Source organism: Carettochelys insculpta, chromosome 1 (assembly GCF_033958435.1).
Source record: "Carettochelys insculpta isolate YL-2023 chromosome 1, ASM3395843v1, whole genome shotgun sequence".
In the NCBI taxonomy this organism is placed as follows: domain Eukaryota; kingdom Metazoa; phylum Chordata; order Testudines; family Carettochelyidae; genus Carettochelys; species Carettochelys insculpta.
The window spans coordinates 129,878,688-129,894,565 of record NC_134137.1 but is presented as its reverse complement, the minus strand read 5'-3'; the positions used below and the strand labels follow the sequence as shown (position 1 = coordinate 129,894,565).

The 15,878-nt window shown below is 41.7% G+C and overlaps 1 protein-coding gene across 4 annotated transcripts in view; it reads right to left on the bottom strand.

Annotated features, from left to right (window-relative positions):
• The window catches only part of MGAT4A (alpha-1,3-mannosyl-glycoprotein 4-beta-N-acetylglucosaminyltransferase A), a 122,947-nt gene that overhangs the window by 55,024 nt on the left and 52,045 nt on the right, over positions 1-15,878 (bottom strand). For 2 of the 4 annotated variants that reach the window (XM_074991707.1, XM_074991693.1), the window contains exons 3-5: positions 11,029-11,196; positions 7,926-8,066; positions 5,087-5,220 (exon numbers count right to left, since the gene is read on the bottom strand). In XM_074991707.1, coding sequence (XP_074847808.1) covers positions 5,087-5,220; positions 7,926-8,066; positions 11,029-11,196 — 443 coding nt within the window. Of the gene's footprint in view, positions 1-5,086; positions 5,221-6,478; positions 6,651-7,925; positions 8,067-11,028; positions 11,197-15,878 lie in introns of those variants that run through there. The other 2 variants (XM_074991700.1, XM_074991715.1) reach the window with 2 other exon arrangements.

The window sequence follows — 15,878 nt, the reverse complement described above, 5'->3', positions numbered from 1 at the left end:
ACCAGGTCTTTGACCTAGAGGTACAGTCTGTCTAGACTCTTGAGGAACGCCCCCCACCCACACCCATAGGTTTCCAAAGATAGATTTAACCCCTTCTCCGGAATGGACTGTGGAAATGGTTGCTAGATGGACTCTGATAGACAAGATGGCCAGACCCTGATGCTTTAAGGTCCAGGAGAGAGTCTAAAATGATGAACACTGGGGCTTCCTGCAGGTGAATCCCCTACTGAGTAATCCAGATGGAGAAGTGCTTCCACTTCTCCAGGTGTATTAACCAGGCTGCTGTTTCACAGATGTTTGGGGTGACGAAGGTGGCCAGGGTCTTGGATGATCAGGTCCAGGAACAGAGCAATGCCAGCAGCCTGTTCACTGTCAGGTTCAGTTGCATGGGTGAACCAGTGCTGTCTGGGCCATCAGGATGAGGGATGCCTGGTCCTGCTGGACCTAGATGAGAACCCAGTGTCTGAGCCAGAGAATTAGGCACTCAAATGACGTATAAGAAGAATTCTCCCCACCAACCTAGAGCTCTGCAAAGGCTGCTTGAGCCCAACAGCTGCAGTAGTGCTCTTCAGTGCATGAGAGAAAAGTGTAGGAGGGCATGCAGGAAGCAGCTCGACCAGGACAGGTGAAATGCATCTGGTAGCGACCCCAGCTGTGATTTTGGAAGGAGCAAAACAAGTAGCACTTCCAGATGCTCTTGGTTCCAAAGAGGTCCACATGGAAATTACCCCATGAGAGGAAGATGGAAAAGGCAATGTTTGCCCTAAGTAACCATTCATGGGTACTTGAACAAGAGGCTGAGAATCACTGATCGTGTTCATCCTTGGTAAGTGTGAACTATGCACGTTGATGCAATGGAAGATGGAGAAATCTGATAGGATAAGGGCTTTAGTGCACAGGGGAAAGGAGTAAGCACCATCCTGTACAGTTATATGAAACATTGTTACTGTGTTGTCTGTCAACACTGAGATACACTAACCCTACAGCTGGATCTGGAATGCCTGTTAGGCTAGACATATCACCCACAGGTCCTTGACATTGATGCACAGTAAGAGTTCCGACAGGGACAAAAGTGCCTGTACCCTGCGAATGCTGAGGTGTGTCCCCACCCCATCCCAGAAACCGCTGTGGGCTGGGGCTTGCAGAAGGGTACATGTGCTTGCACCATCTAAGATGCAACCACTGGTACAGACATTGGAGAAGGGGAGCCAGATCACCAACCTGTCTATTGAGTCTCTGCTGGGTCTGTAGACCCCTGCCAACCACAACTGTAGTGGACACAGGCACAGCCTAGAATGCTGAACTACATAAGTGAAGGCTACCATGTGCCCAGGAGTTGCATGCAGGTCCTTGCCAGAGGGTAGTGACAGGGTGTACCAACCCCACTCTAGCCAGGGGAGTGGGGACCAAGCTTGCTGGATGGAAAAGGCCCCTCACCCATGGCCCTGCTGGATATGCTCCATCTGCTGTCCCAGTATAAAGATCAAGGTGGCCAGTCAGTTGGGGCTGGCCACCAGGAGAGCAAGGGCTCCTGCTAAAACTCGGGAGCAGCAGGTGTTCGAGCAGCAGCAACAGCTGCCGCCACTTGGGGAGCTACAACAGCTACGACTGTACGAGCAGCAGCTGTAGCACAACAGCACCAGCAGCCTGAGGAGGAACAACCAGAGCTGGGACAGCACTCCTCAGAAACAGAGTAGGAAGTAGCTCAGGGCTGGGAGGTGGCCTGACAGCTCAGCGTGTTGCAGTGGGGAACGCCTCTGAGCTGGTGGCTGGGGGGAAACACCCACCACGAACAGAGCACTGGGCTGGAGCTTGGTGAAAGGAGGTCCCGAGCTCCCCTGCACCCACCTCCATTACCCTGAGGAAGGGGGAGCACTGACTAGGCCATGAGCCCTGCAAACGCGGACTAGGCCGCTGAGGCCTGACAGAAAAGATACAGACCAGGCTACTGGGGCTTGAGGACAGCAAGAAAGTGCTCAGCTGAGGCATGGGGCTAGCAGCCCCGCCACAGTGGGTAAATGCTCAAGAAAGAGGATGAGGTCCAACATGGCTTGAAAGTGACCCTCAGATGCAAGGAAGCCATTGCCAATGTGGAGTCCAACAAGGTCTCAAACTCTATTCTTTGGGTCAGAACGAGGGTGGGCTTGAACTCATTTAAGAGGAGACATAGGTCAGTGAAAACAATCCTTGTTAGAGCAACACGAGCCAGAAACTGTTTTCCAGACTTGACGTTGAGGAGCCAGTTGGCTAGGTATGGATAGACATGCTTCTGGAAGAAAGCCACCATGGCTGCCATGCACTTTGTGAACACCCAGAGAGAGAACAGCAGGAAGGCCAAAAGGGAGCACTGTGAACTGAAAAGGGCAGTAGCTGACCACTAACTTAAGAAGCCTTTCATGGGCTGGGATAACTGAAATGAGGAAGTGTGTGTCCTTCAAGTGAAGAGCAGTGTACCAACCCAGTGTACCCACCCTGTCCATGGTCGGTATGATGGTGGCTAACAGAATATCTAAAACTTGAAACTCTTGATAATGTTGAGGTTCTGCAGCTCCAGAATGGACCAGAGCTGCCACTGGCCTTAGGAATAAAGAAATATCAGGAGTTAAAATGCCCTGCCCATGAATTCCTAGGAGACATCTATGGAACCCATGTGAGAAGCACTTGCATCTCCTGCATAAGGAGATTCTTGTGAGAAGAGTACCTGAAGAGGGATGGCAAAGATGAGTGAGAGAGACTAGAATTGGCCAGAGTATCCCACCCCTACTGTGCTCAAGACCCAGTCGTCTGATGATCTGGGTCTGGGGCACCATAAAAGTGGGATAATTGGTTGCTGTTCTGGAAAGGACCCAGTCTGGGAACTGGTGCTCCAATCTTCAGTTCCAATAGTTGGGGTTTGACACTGGGTGTTTGTTAGCATTCCCTTGACCCTGACCCAATGATGAGTGGAGCTGGTGCCTCCTGTGATTCTGGTCCCTGTGCATGGAAGAATCATTTTTTGATTGCCCAGAGAGGAGCAGGTAGGGGCCTGGGGACTGAAGTGCTTGTACTTCCTCTGAGGTGTAGAACAGTGGATCCCCTGCGTTCTAAGAGTAGCCCTAGAGTCTTTCATAGACTATGTAGAGAGGAGTCTGTGTTCTCTGCAAACAGTCCTGCAGAGGCAAAGAGGTCTTAGATGGCAGTCTGGACCTCCAGGGGGATGCCAGAGACCTGCAACTATGTGCCCCTTCTCATTGTAATAGCTTTGACCATTTTACAGGCTGAGTCACTAGAGTCCAGGGAGGCTTGCAGGGAGGTTCTGGCAACCAGTTTGCCCTCCTCTACAAGGGCTGAAAATTCCTGGTGGGAGTCAGTAGGAAGCAGCTTCTGATGCTTAGCAAAGGCACTCCAGGAATTAAAAGGAACAGCGGCTCAGTACTGCTTGCTGGTTGACCATCCACTTATAGAAACCTGGTGGAATAAACCTTATGCCCAAAGAGGTCAAGTAGCATCCTTCTACTTAGGCACAGGTCCTAGCTGCTCCGATGCTCATTGTGGTTCACCACTTCCACCAAAAAGGAGCCCAAATGTGAGTGCATGAAGAGGTGCTCATACCTTTTGCGCAGCGTGAGCATGCTTGGCTGTGGGAGGTATGGGTGGCGAGGTTTCCTCTAACACCCTTATGGTGTTCTGGATTGTTTTAATGAACGAAGAGGCCACTCTCAAAGGGCACTTTGGGGTGAGGATCTCGACCACAGGATCTCTTCCACCTGCAACTGGCAGGCTTTGTGCCACTTGCCAGAGAAGTTCCTGGTGGCCCTTGCTACCCATGTCAGGAAACGTGGTGGCAGAGGTACCAGCCACCGCCTCATTCGGGAACGAGGATGACTAAGACTATGAAAGCAGCCTCCTGACCTTCTTGCTCCCCATGTATAGATTCAGGTCCTGCAGCTGTTGTGTGGCCACCTCTGGTACCAGTGCCATACACTGTGCTGGAACAGGGGTTCTTGGTGCCAGGTTCGATGCTGCATGCTCAGGTGTGTACACCTGCTCCCTTGGGGAATGGTGTCAATCTGATGTAGCAGATGGCTGGGTGCGGACATCACTAGAAGGTGGCCTTTGGGTTTGGTGTTAAGCTCATGGGGTCCAAAGGCCACTGAACCAGCGCTTGTCACTGTTGCTGCCAAGGGCCACCAGTGCCAGTGCAGCCCAGTGGGCTTTGGTTCCAGGATAGGTGCCATGAGTGTGAGCAGCACCGGCTTTGTTTAGACAAAGACGACACTTCACTCAAATCTGACAAATATTTGGAAGCCAACCATGGCAGCTCCAAGGCTCATGGCACTGGGAGGTGGGAACAGTGCTGTATGCTCGAACCGGTCTGTAGCGAGTGGTACCAGTGGTCCCTCAAGACTTTTTCATGTGCCACTGAGGGGTCCTGCACCAAGCCCAGTGCACTGCTCACCACCAGAGTGGGTGCCAACTTCAGCATAGGACAGAGAGCTGCCTCCATAAGCAGGAGCTTCAGGCAATAGTTGAGCTTCCTTTTTAGCCCAAGGCTCTGGCTAATTGCGCACTTAGCTGTTTGATAGGTCCCTCCAAAGCACTTAAGGCAGAAGGAGTGAGGCTCACCCTTGCACACAGGCTTCCACAGATCTCAAAAGATGTGAACCCCTGAGACTGCAGCATGTCCCAGTCAGGGAAACTAAACAGCTTTGGTGGGTTTCCCTCTGCAAACTAATGCTAACTACAGAACTGAAAAACTAAAAAATTAACAAGAACAGATACCAAAATGGGCTTACAGAGCAATCTGCAATGACCATCACTGGTGATAAAAAGGAATTAAGAGGGTGGGGGATTGGGAGTGCTCCTTTAAGGCACCATGTCAGGAGCTCCACAGCCAACTTGAGGAGTACCACTAAGGGAACAATCCTCCAATGACTGTGCAAGAAGTGTGTACACACCTATTGGAACACACATGAGCAAAGAAGAATCAAAAATAATGTTTCTGTTACAATATACTGCTTCTTGCAGAACATTCAAACCAATTCTTAGAAATTACACAATAAAATGTTACATGATATTAATGTTGGAAAAATATGTAAGTAATTACCTCTCCTATGAAGACAACCATAACACAATCCAGTTTCTCTTCTGGAGACAATTTATCAATCAGGGAGTGAAGAGTTTCTGTAAGATAAGACTTCACTTTTCTCTTCACGGTGGGAATTCCCATTACAATTGAAACTGAAATTAAATAAAAACAATCTTATGCAAAATTCACTTCAAATATTGAGAGAACACAGTACCCAAAAACAATTTCAAAGCATACCAGCACTACTGGCAACACACTTACTAGAAACAACATCAATTTGTAGAGGGAAATCAAACCCCCACCCCAAATAGCAAATCTTCTAAGTACCACAGTATTAAGTACAACCATTGTATCTGTTCATTAAAGCTTCACTGAGACTTACACAAAAGAAACTAAAATCTCTTTCCAGGAATTCAGCCTCCAAACTTGGTACAATAGTTTTTTCCAAAGACAAAATAAATGTCTATTTTTAAAACAAAATATTAAATAACTTTTGCAGAAAACCTTACAAAAAAACTCATTCTCCATAAACTACCCTAAGCAACAAAACTAACTCCCATCACATTGATATAAACCTCACCCCGCCATCCCTACCTGACATACGTCTGTTCAATCTTCATGCTCGTTAGCCTAACCCCAATACACAGCGGTGCCCTCTCACTTGGAGAATAGGTGGAGGAAAATAAGAGGAGTATGTTTACATGCAATAGTGAGATCATCTACAGGCCCTGTGCTGACAACATCTACAGGCCCTGTGCTCTCTAATCTGGAACTCTCTTGTGCAGCAACATCCGTAATCCCGCACAATTTTAGTTAGCTGGACAACCTCTTACCGTGGGTGTGGCCACATTTCCAGGGATCCCGTAAAGTTTGTTTACAGCTACTAGTCCTGACCCTCAGTGTACTGTGCTGTTATTAAACTGTAATTTATCTCTAAATGTCTTCTAAGGGCCCAGTAAGCAGTGGAAGTGTTGATAATGCTGCTAGCTAGACAATATTGACCTCCCACGGTCCAGCAAATTCTTTCATCCAGCACTGGTCAGGGCCCAAGACTGCCAGACGAGAGAGGCCGAATCTGTACTTAAAGGGATCTTGCCTTTAAATGCACAAAATAAAGGTAGAGCTAAAAATCCTGACTGGCATTCTTAACCTACTTAATTCTCTTGTGCCTACAAACTACAGATCTCAGAACGGCATTTACGTTAAATTCTGGATTGAGCAGAAATGCCTACATAGCAGGCACACCAGAAAAAGAGAAGGATGGTAAAAAGCAAATCTTAATTTCTCTGCTAGTTCTAGGACCCTTGATTCTAATTTTTTTTTTTTCCATTTTAATATATAGTTGGCATAAACCAGTGAAAGAAAGCGAGTCCTTCATTTTGCCAGTTAGGGCCCTATCATATTTATTACCTATTTTTCCTAATTTCTTGGTCATCGGCATTTTAAAAATCTTGAACTTCATGATTTCAGATAAAATTTCCTGGTGTTGTAAGAAAGGAGGAATATGTATTTTAAAACAGAAAAATACATAACACGTAAAGCCCTTAAGTGAGTACTTCCCAAATTGCGTGTCCTGACCCAAAAGGCTATTGTGTGTGCATGCAAGGCTATTGTATTGGGGCAGAGGGAGGATCACAGTTGCCATCTCTTGCTTAAACGTCGCCTTCAGTGCTGGGCAGCCAGACACCCGGGTCAGGATGTCCAGCTCTGAAGGCAGTAGCACTAGCAGCAGCAGCAGCTAAGAAGGGTGGAACGGTATGGTATATTGAACACTGCACCCTGCTACACAGCTGCTGGTGGCATTGTTACCTTCAAATCTGGGCATTTGGACAGCACAAGCCACTGTCCAACCGTCTAGCTCTGAAGGCAGTGCCCAAGTAAGTGTGTCTATACTGTCACCCCCCCTTACAGTAGCCTTACAAGTCCTTTTTGAGTTAGCACCGCTAGTCTGAGAAACTATTTTTGAATACTTTTTCTCTATATTATAGTACATAAAGACCGGATTTCGTGATCTGGGTCATGTCTTTCAGAGTCACGAATTTAGCCGTACAAATATTTATTCCAATTTTGTTAGTGTGTAGGACTGAGTATAAGACTTGATTCTGCACATTTGTTATCTAGGCATGCATCTTGTTAAAAACAAGCACCAAACCCACAGAACACAAAAATGACCCTAACAATAAGTACTATTATCAAAACAAGGAAGCTCTGATTGAGAGAATCAGCAGCTTCAAATCAAATGGCAGACATGGAACAGAACTCTTGAGGAATAACAAGTTTTTTTTTGTTTTTTTTTAAACAAAGTATGAAGAACCAGATTAAAAAACAGGTAGTGTAAGTACTTTTCCCCTCCAAATCAGGTCCAACTTTTTTGGAAAAGACCAAGCCAATTACTGTTCAGTACTCATAACTCCAAGTCTAGTGAATTATATGCTGCAATTTATTGATGTGTATAGCAGACACACCAGCTTTGAAAGGGTTAAATCTATGCTTGGTTTAGCTATATTTCTGAACAGCCAAATGGGCATGTCAAAACTAGTTTCAGAACCCGTAATATTTCCATGCCTTGTTTATTAGTGTAAATCTCATTAAAAGATAACACAAATTGATCCAGATTAAATGCTTTGTTTTAATTGTATACCTTAGTACCTGGGGTAGTATGAGATCTGGGATTATGTAGTAAAGAGCAAAACTGAAGCCAACTCCTTTCATCTTGGATTCAGTGTGAGTTCTAAGAGATATCACACAAATAGAATTACTGCTACCAAACAATATATAAATTATATTACCAAAGCAAAATTAGGAAGACCTTTGGACATATTTATATGTAACAATTATTTAAATTAGGCCAGCATACCGCCTGTTCTTCCCAGGCCGATCTGCACAGAAGGTTGAAGGCTTCCTTCATTCTTCAGCAAATGAGGCAAATGGTAATAGATATTTGGCACTTGAAGAGATTTTCTGCTTGTTAGCTCTTTTAACAATTTCAGTGTTTCATCTGCACAGATAAACATTAAGTAGAAAATTGATCAGAGAGGCTATATGTGTATGCAGCAATAAATCACATGCAACTCCAATAGTGATCATTCCTTCATGCTTTGAGTTAGGAGCCCTTCAGTTTTGTGTACCAGGAAGTAAATTTTTTTTTTTTTTTATTTTTAAAATACTTATGAGCAAGACTGATTTTTAATACTCTTCTGTGAACAGCAACAACACTCTTACAGGACTGCATGTAAGTTACAATGTATTATGACCAATGGCAGAGGAAAGAATTCAGTCTGAATAGAATCCTCCATAAATTTTTATCTTAAATGTGATTTTATATTACACATTACATTGGTCTCATTATGCCCCAAAAATGCAAAATAATTTGTACCTACTCTCACAGGAACTTATAAAAAAGGAATGATTTAATCCTCAAATAACTACAAAATTGCATGCGCATTTTTGCATACGTTGCATACACAAATATGATAGCATACCAACAGGACTTCACACAGTACATGGTGCAGTAAGACAAGGATTAAATATACCCTCAACACTATGCATACAGATTATTTACTGCAGTTAAATACTAAAATTAAACCAGTTCTTAAGAAGTTTCCACAATGGATCATAAATATCTTTCAAACTACCTTGCCTGTGTCAGCTCTCAAATTTGAAACTAATTTTTTTTTAAACTAGAAAAAAAGCCATAGCATCTCATGGAATCACAGAATACTAGAACTGGGAAGGGACCTCAAAAGGTTATCAAAGTCCAGTCCCCTGCCTTCACGGCAGGACCAAGATCATGTATTTCATCCCTGCTAGATATTTATCCAATCTGTTCTTAAATATTTACAATTATGGAGATTCTACAACCACCCTCACGAGTCTCATATAGATCAGGTAAGATCAGAAACTGGTTTGGAGACTTCCAAAGAAAACACAGCTACTTTGGAAATGATGGTAACTCTGTAGGCACCAGTTTTTCCTGGGATGCTGAAATGAGCCCGTATATACATCCCATACAACTGGAAATGCTGTTTTTGGATGAAATCTAAGACTAAACAGCTAACTACTTATAGTCTTGAAAACGCCCTTGGATGAAGTTTAATGAGTAAAGGAGTTAGCGTCAATGTGTGGGCTAACTTCCAATTGGGTGATTACACCCAAAGTTTTCCCTACATTTTCAACCATAGAAGTAAGGAAGCTCATCTGAACATATTCCAGGGTGGATGAATGCCAGGGCTCGGTAAAGCAATTTGGATTCTGTCTAAATTTAAAGTACTAAACAAATGTAACTCAGATTTGAGTATTTATATTTTATTTGAAATGTGCCTATCATAGTAACCTTTGGGCACATTTATGAATCATTACATTTAGCACAAAAACCAGTGTCAACCCAAAATAAGAGATAACCATCCCAAAATTAGCATGTTATTATACCAAACCCACACATCCCCCAGGAAAAAAGCCATAGTAAAGAATTTAGTCTTTATGTTGTACCCAAAAACTCTCAATTTGGGTTCTGTCAGACCCATGTGCTACGTGAATTGCAGAGTACAAGGTTCTCCAGCAAGGAACACTGCCACCATTTGTTCAAATCTGAGATTGTTAGCGAGCATGCCACAGCTGACTTCACAAGACAGGGCAGTACAGTAGGGTCGCAACTTTCATAAGGGTTTGGTGTTCACACCCCCCAGCCCCCATGTTGATTTTTCGCAACTATGGAGGCCTCTGAAGCCCCAGGGAAGCGGGAACTGCCAGTGCTCCCAGACCCAAAGCCCTGGGAAGTGGCCGCTCACAAATAATTGAATTCACAAACCTTAAGTTCGCAAACGTGGGGACCTTGCTGTACATGGGAGGGGAGACACACTTTCAGGTAACTATGTCTAAGCCACTCAGGGTACTAAAGATGCATATTACTATTTTTAATTGTCCCAAGAAATCAACAGAAGAAGATAGATGAGTATCGATACTACACTTTCTATAAAACACTACCTGAAGTTTTTCAGCATTCCAGGGTGCAAACTAGGAAGTGACAGTAGACGTCAAGTAATTCATCTACCATCCAGGTAGATAGAATTTGTTTTAAGTGTACGTCCATCATACCAAAAAAAACCAGGGAGTAGTGGTTGCAGAATTACAGATTGAGGTCTTCTGGAACAAAGTTGGTTTTTTTTGTTTTTTTTTGTTAATTTTGACTTTTTTCAAAAAAGAACAAAAAAGTTAAACCTCCTAGGGTCAAAAGAATGTACTTCAAAAGAGAAACAGAGACAGAATAGAGGTAGACTACAACTTAATAACCTTCCCATATACAGGTCTTGTCAGTTTTGAGGACTTGCCTCTTAATTAAATGAAAAGCAATAAGATTCTAAAATATTTTAATCATCAGTTTTGCCGAAAAAGACAACAAATATCTGCTACTACTTACTATGGTTTGCGTTGTTTAAAAGGCAAACTTTATAAACAGACTATCTTCATAGGTAAAGATTTCATTCTGCTTTTAACATATACTGAGCTTTTAATTTTTTTAATGTACTGTGCTAATAATTTAAAACCTTAAGCAGTGTTTTTATAGTGTGTATTTAAAAACAATTTAGTTCATCTTAAAATGCTGATATAAATTGGCTCATTTGTATGAATTACTAAATTTCCTTTTTGAATTTGCTCATCAGTTGTATCTCAAAATGTGTAATATTATACAAATTATTGCCAGATTAGCACACAGAAGCCCCAAACCTATTTTGCTAGGCATCTCAACTTATATATAGTTGAAGGATGGAACAAAGGATCAAGAAAAGGGTAAGGGTACCAGAGACAAGATATTTTTACATCAATTACCTTTATGCACCGTTAGATGGCTTTCAAGCCTTTGGGTTTTTGGGATATTTTGTTTTTTTAGTAATTATATACAATAGACATCAGTAATCTAGAGATGTAAATCACAAGTTAAAAAACTACATCGTGGTCTGTACCTGAAAAACTGTTTAATGCATCCTTACTTCCATTTGTTTGTGCTACTGCACGTCTGAATTGCTCCAAGATGGCATTTAGTTCAGACGAACGCTGTAGGGTTCTATGCTCCGCAATACGAAGACGCTCCTTCAAAGCATGAAATTCCCGCTGATAAGCAATCAGCTTCTCTAGAAGAGGGAAGGGAGGAAAAGTCTGCTTAATTATTTTTGAAAACACTTCATCTGCTCTCTACTCCTCAAATAGTACCCTTACATAAAACAATTTTATTGTTAACTTTAGGCCTACGGTCTCTGAACAAGTTGAAAAATAACTGTTCTTTTGAGGAAGGCTGAAAGACCACCTCTGTCAAATTATCAATTTAATTGCAATATACTCCTGTTAACTCCAGTGTTTCTCAACCAGGGGATTTCAAAGGCCTTCTTAGCCAACTGGCTAAGTATGCTATGCAGCAGAAAAGGACCTGGTGATTATAGTGGATGAGAGGCTGGATATGAGTCAACAGCATACCCTTATATCCAAGAAGGCTAATGGCATATTGGGGTGCATTAGAAGCATTTCCAGCTTATCATGCAAAGTTACTATTCCCCTCTACTCAGCACTGGCCAGGCCACATCTGGAGTATTGTGTCCAGTTCCCTCCTCCCCAAGTATACAAAGATGTGGACGTACTGGAGCACGTTCAATGGAGGGCAACGAAAATGATTAAGGGGCTGGAGCACATGACCTATGAGTGGCAGCTGAGAGATTTGGTCTCATTTAGTTTGCAGAAGACTGAGGGGCAATTTGATAGCATTCTTCAACTTCCTCAAAGGGAGCTCTAAAGAGGATAGATAGATACTATTCTCAGTGGTGACAGATGGCAGAACAAGGAGCAATGGTCTGAAATTACAGAGGGAGAGGTATAGGTTGAATATTAGGAAAAATTATTTCACCAGGAAGGCAGTGAAGCACTGGAATGTGTTCCCAAGACAGGTGGTAGAATCTTCAAGCCTAGAGGTTTTTAAGTCCTGGCTTGACATAGTCATGGCTGGGATGATTTAGTTGGGGCTGATCCTGCTTTAGGCAGTGGGCTGGACTCAATGACCTCCTGAGGTCCCTTCCAGCCCTAGTATTCTATGATCAACTCATCTACATATTTGCCTGCTTTTACAACACATCAAATAAAAAACAAAATCAGTATGAACTAAAATTTCTTAGTAACTTGTTTATATTATTCTACACACTGAAATGTAAGCATAATATTTATATTCCAGTTGATTTAATTATATAATAAAAATGAACATGTAAGCAATTTTTCACAATAACGTACTGTGACATTTGTATTTTTATGTCCAATTTTACAAGCAATTAGTTTTTAAATGAGGCGAAATTTGTGGTAAACAAGACAAATCAGACCCCTGAAAAGGTACAGTAGTCTGGAAAGGTTGAGAATCATGAATTTAGATGACTTGGTAATGAAACACATTGTTGTAATATGGAGTAAGTACTCCAAAAACTTTGGGAACAAAAAATACCCAATAAACTTCAATTTCAGAGTAAAATAACACAGCCCCATTCATTATTTGCACCAGTTAGAGGAGTTAGTGTAGCGGCAGTAGCATCAGACTTGGCAGCACTACCGACTTATGAAAAAAGATTGAAGCCAGACAGACATTTGGAAAGTTTGCAAAAAAAAATAAGTATCTTATGAATAATTTATATGAATGTTTGGCAATATAGTTCAACTTTATTTAATCCTTTTAGAATTAAGTTACCAGCAGCAATCCACCACGACTGAAGCTAATATTGGTAAGTAAATGCATTTGTAGGCAAAATACACACATATTTTTGATGCACAGAAAGATGGCCTGGAGTAAACACTAAACCCACTCAGTGATATCTTATGTCCTAGACATATCCCAAGAAGCACGTCAGGTTTCAGAGTACACCCCATACTCAGGTGATGCCCAAACATTTCCTCTCATTGCCTCCTCTACCAATAATGGAATGTTTGCATCTATCCCCTCTCCCCTCCCTCCCACAAATGGCAATGAGCAGGACAACAGCCGCCATGAGTGGAGCCTAGGACTGGAGCCATGCCTGGGGCAGGGGGTGGAGCCAGAGCAGGGTTAAGTGATGCTCCACCTCTGCCCTCCTAATACCATGGGCTGGCTCCTGCTGAAAACAATACTACATTAACTACACGTTAGGTAACTTTTATTGTGCTAGTACACAATCTACATGAACCTGGTCATGTGCAACATGTGAATGCACTTCAGAAATCACACTCCCATGATTTACATTGTTGCTCCATGTGGACAAGTGCTCAGTCTTTCCAGCTGATAGCATAAGGGCTCCCTGTGAACCTTCTGAAGGAAATTCCTCAGTAAGCTCTTTTACTAGAGAAAACAGAAAAGCATGGTATTCTCCTGCAGTAAGAAGGGGGACCTTAGCTCTCCCACTTAGTCCTCATGCTCTTTGACATCGTTCTCTGTGCCCTCCACAGCACTACTCCTCCTCTTCATGGAGATCCCACAAATATCAGCCCTGTGAAGGGGTAGAAGGCAGTAACTAGTTTCCTAAAACTTATAGGGACTGGGGTAGAATTTAAGGCTCAGCAAGACATTACCATTGCATAGCCTGATTAATCAACGTTTCAAAATAAACCTGAATCAGGGAATGCCTAAACATATGGCGGTACAGAGAGCTCCACCAATCACCATAATGAAACCACCTCTATGACAGACGGCAGCTAGATTGGTGAAAGCAACTCTTCCGCCAACATACTGCTACGCACATGAGCAGTTATGTTAGGGTAATTTATGAGGCCTGTAGGGATGGTTTACTCAAATCCCTGCATGTCGTAAGTTATGTCAATATAGGCCATATAGCATAGGTAAGTCTCACACTGATTAAGCCACTCCAAAAAGGGAAATAGTAACAGAGAGAGAGCCGTGTTGGTTTATATTCCGGTCTATCCCATGAAAGCTAACGACCTAATGAGTTGTAACAGAGATAGCGGTACTAGTCTATATACTATGAAAACACAAAAGCAGTCCAGTAGCACTTTAAAGACTAACAAAATAATTTATTAGCACTTTAAAAGACTAACAAAATAATTTATTCACCTAATAAGAGTCTTTAAAGTGCTACTGAAAAGGAAAGAAATTGAAGAAAATGTTTTTTAAAAGTCAAGCCTGTATTTTCTTGTAATATTTCAAAGTATTAATCCACTATTATCTTACTCATTTCTTGGACCTTTTGTTACACACGCAAAAAACATCCTGTGACTGTTCTTTTTACAGTTGGAACAATAAAAAAGCCTCCGAGGGAGGAAAATTCCTTGAAAAATTAAGTCACTTATGTAAATCAACAGTTAAGCACTTAGATAACTGACATTAATTAGGCAGGCATTTTTTAAAATCTTGTTTGTTCATATGTAAGCATGAGGCATTTTCTTCTCTTTTTTGGCCAACAAAATACTGAATAATTTGCAGACCATATGGCTAGGTGACATGTTTTTTTTAACTTTTGTTCATGCCTTGTTAGTGATTTTTTTTAAATAGAAAGGAAAACAGAACAGGAAAAAAAAAAAAACCCAAAACTTTTAGTTAAACAGTACTCGCAAAAGCACTTCAAGTCACTACTTCATCCTGCATCACTCTTCCCTCACACCACAAAGGGGTGAAGCAAAAAAAAAAAAAAAAACCCTAAAGAATTGATTACAAAAAAGCCTGTTGTGCACCTCAAAGAATGCTTTAAGATGCTGATGTCTACGTATTGTTCCTATAAATATTAAAAACAGACCCAGTGAGTCAAATTTTTAACTCATTTTGATAACTCAGTGTTTTGTTGCTCATATGTTTCCTGGCGTAGGGTAAAAATTCCTAATGTATGTTACACTTTCTGTTAAAATCCCTTCTCATTATTCCTAAATTTCTTTTTTAATTAATAAACTTAACTGATATGTGGACATAGAAAAACCCTCAGAGTCGTAATTATTTTAACCAAAAAAAATTACAATTAAAAGTTAGAAAAACAGGTCACTGAAAGATCACCGATTACTGTAATGAAAAATATTTAGGTTTCCACTATATTACTAAACGCTTCTTTCCTGTTATTTTTGTTGACTCTTACCATAATTTAATAAAACTGAAGACGGAATTGAGCTACCACATTACCAGTCTCCATAAAGCTGATGGAAGGATCCTAAAAGAGATCTATGCTTTATTGAATAAAACACCCTTCTTTTCTTACAGAGAAGCAACAAATGAGTAGAAAATATAACAAGATTCGTTCTTCCTAAATTCAGCAAGTTTTACAATATGGCCCTTGATATTTCTACTTAAGCAACACTTACTACCTTACAGTAAAAATGGGAGACTGATGATATGCCCTACACTACTTTGGAAGTCAAAGGGATCAAATAAAAATACTGGTACTTGATAACTGCTAGTAGAAACAATATTCTTGTTGAGAAATTAAATAACTGAAATGCTTTAATTCTGTCACTTTTCATTCAGCCAGCATAACTCCAATAATTAAAAGTAAATGTTTTATCTCACTTAATATTCTGTATTTCCTGGAAAATCAACACTGGTCATTTAACAGTTTGGTCTTGCGGGTTTTTTTCCTCTAGATCAAATAGGTTCTTAAAACATGCAAAGTCAAGATCCCACACATGATCCTTTGGGAGCTTGATTCTTGTACACTATCACATGAAAATACAATGGGAATTCCACTGTCCCCTTAAGAGAATAACAAGATCCCTAAGCTAAAAATGCTGTCCATTTTCCTTGTAGCCTCAGTGCCACATACATTTTAATTAGCTGGCCATACTGGAACTAAAAAAACTAACCAGTTATATTTAA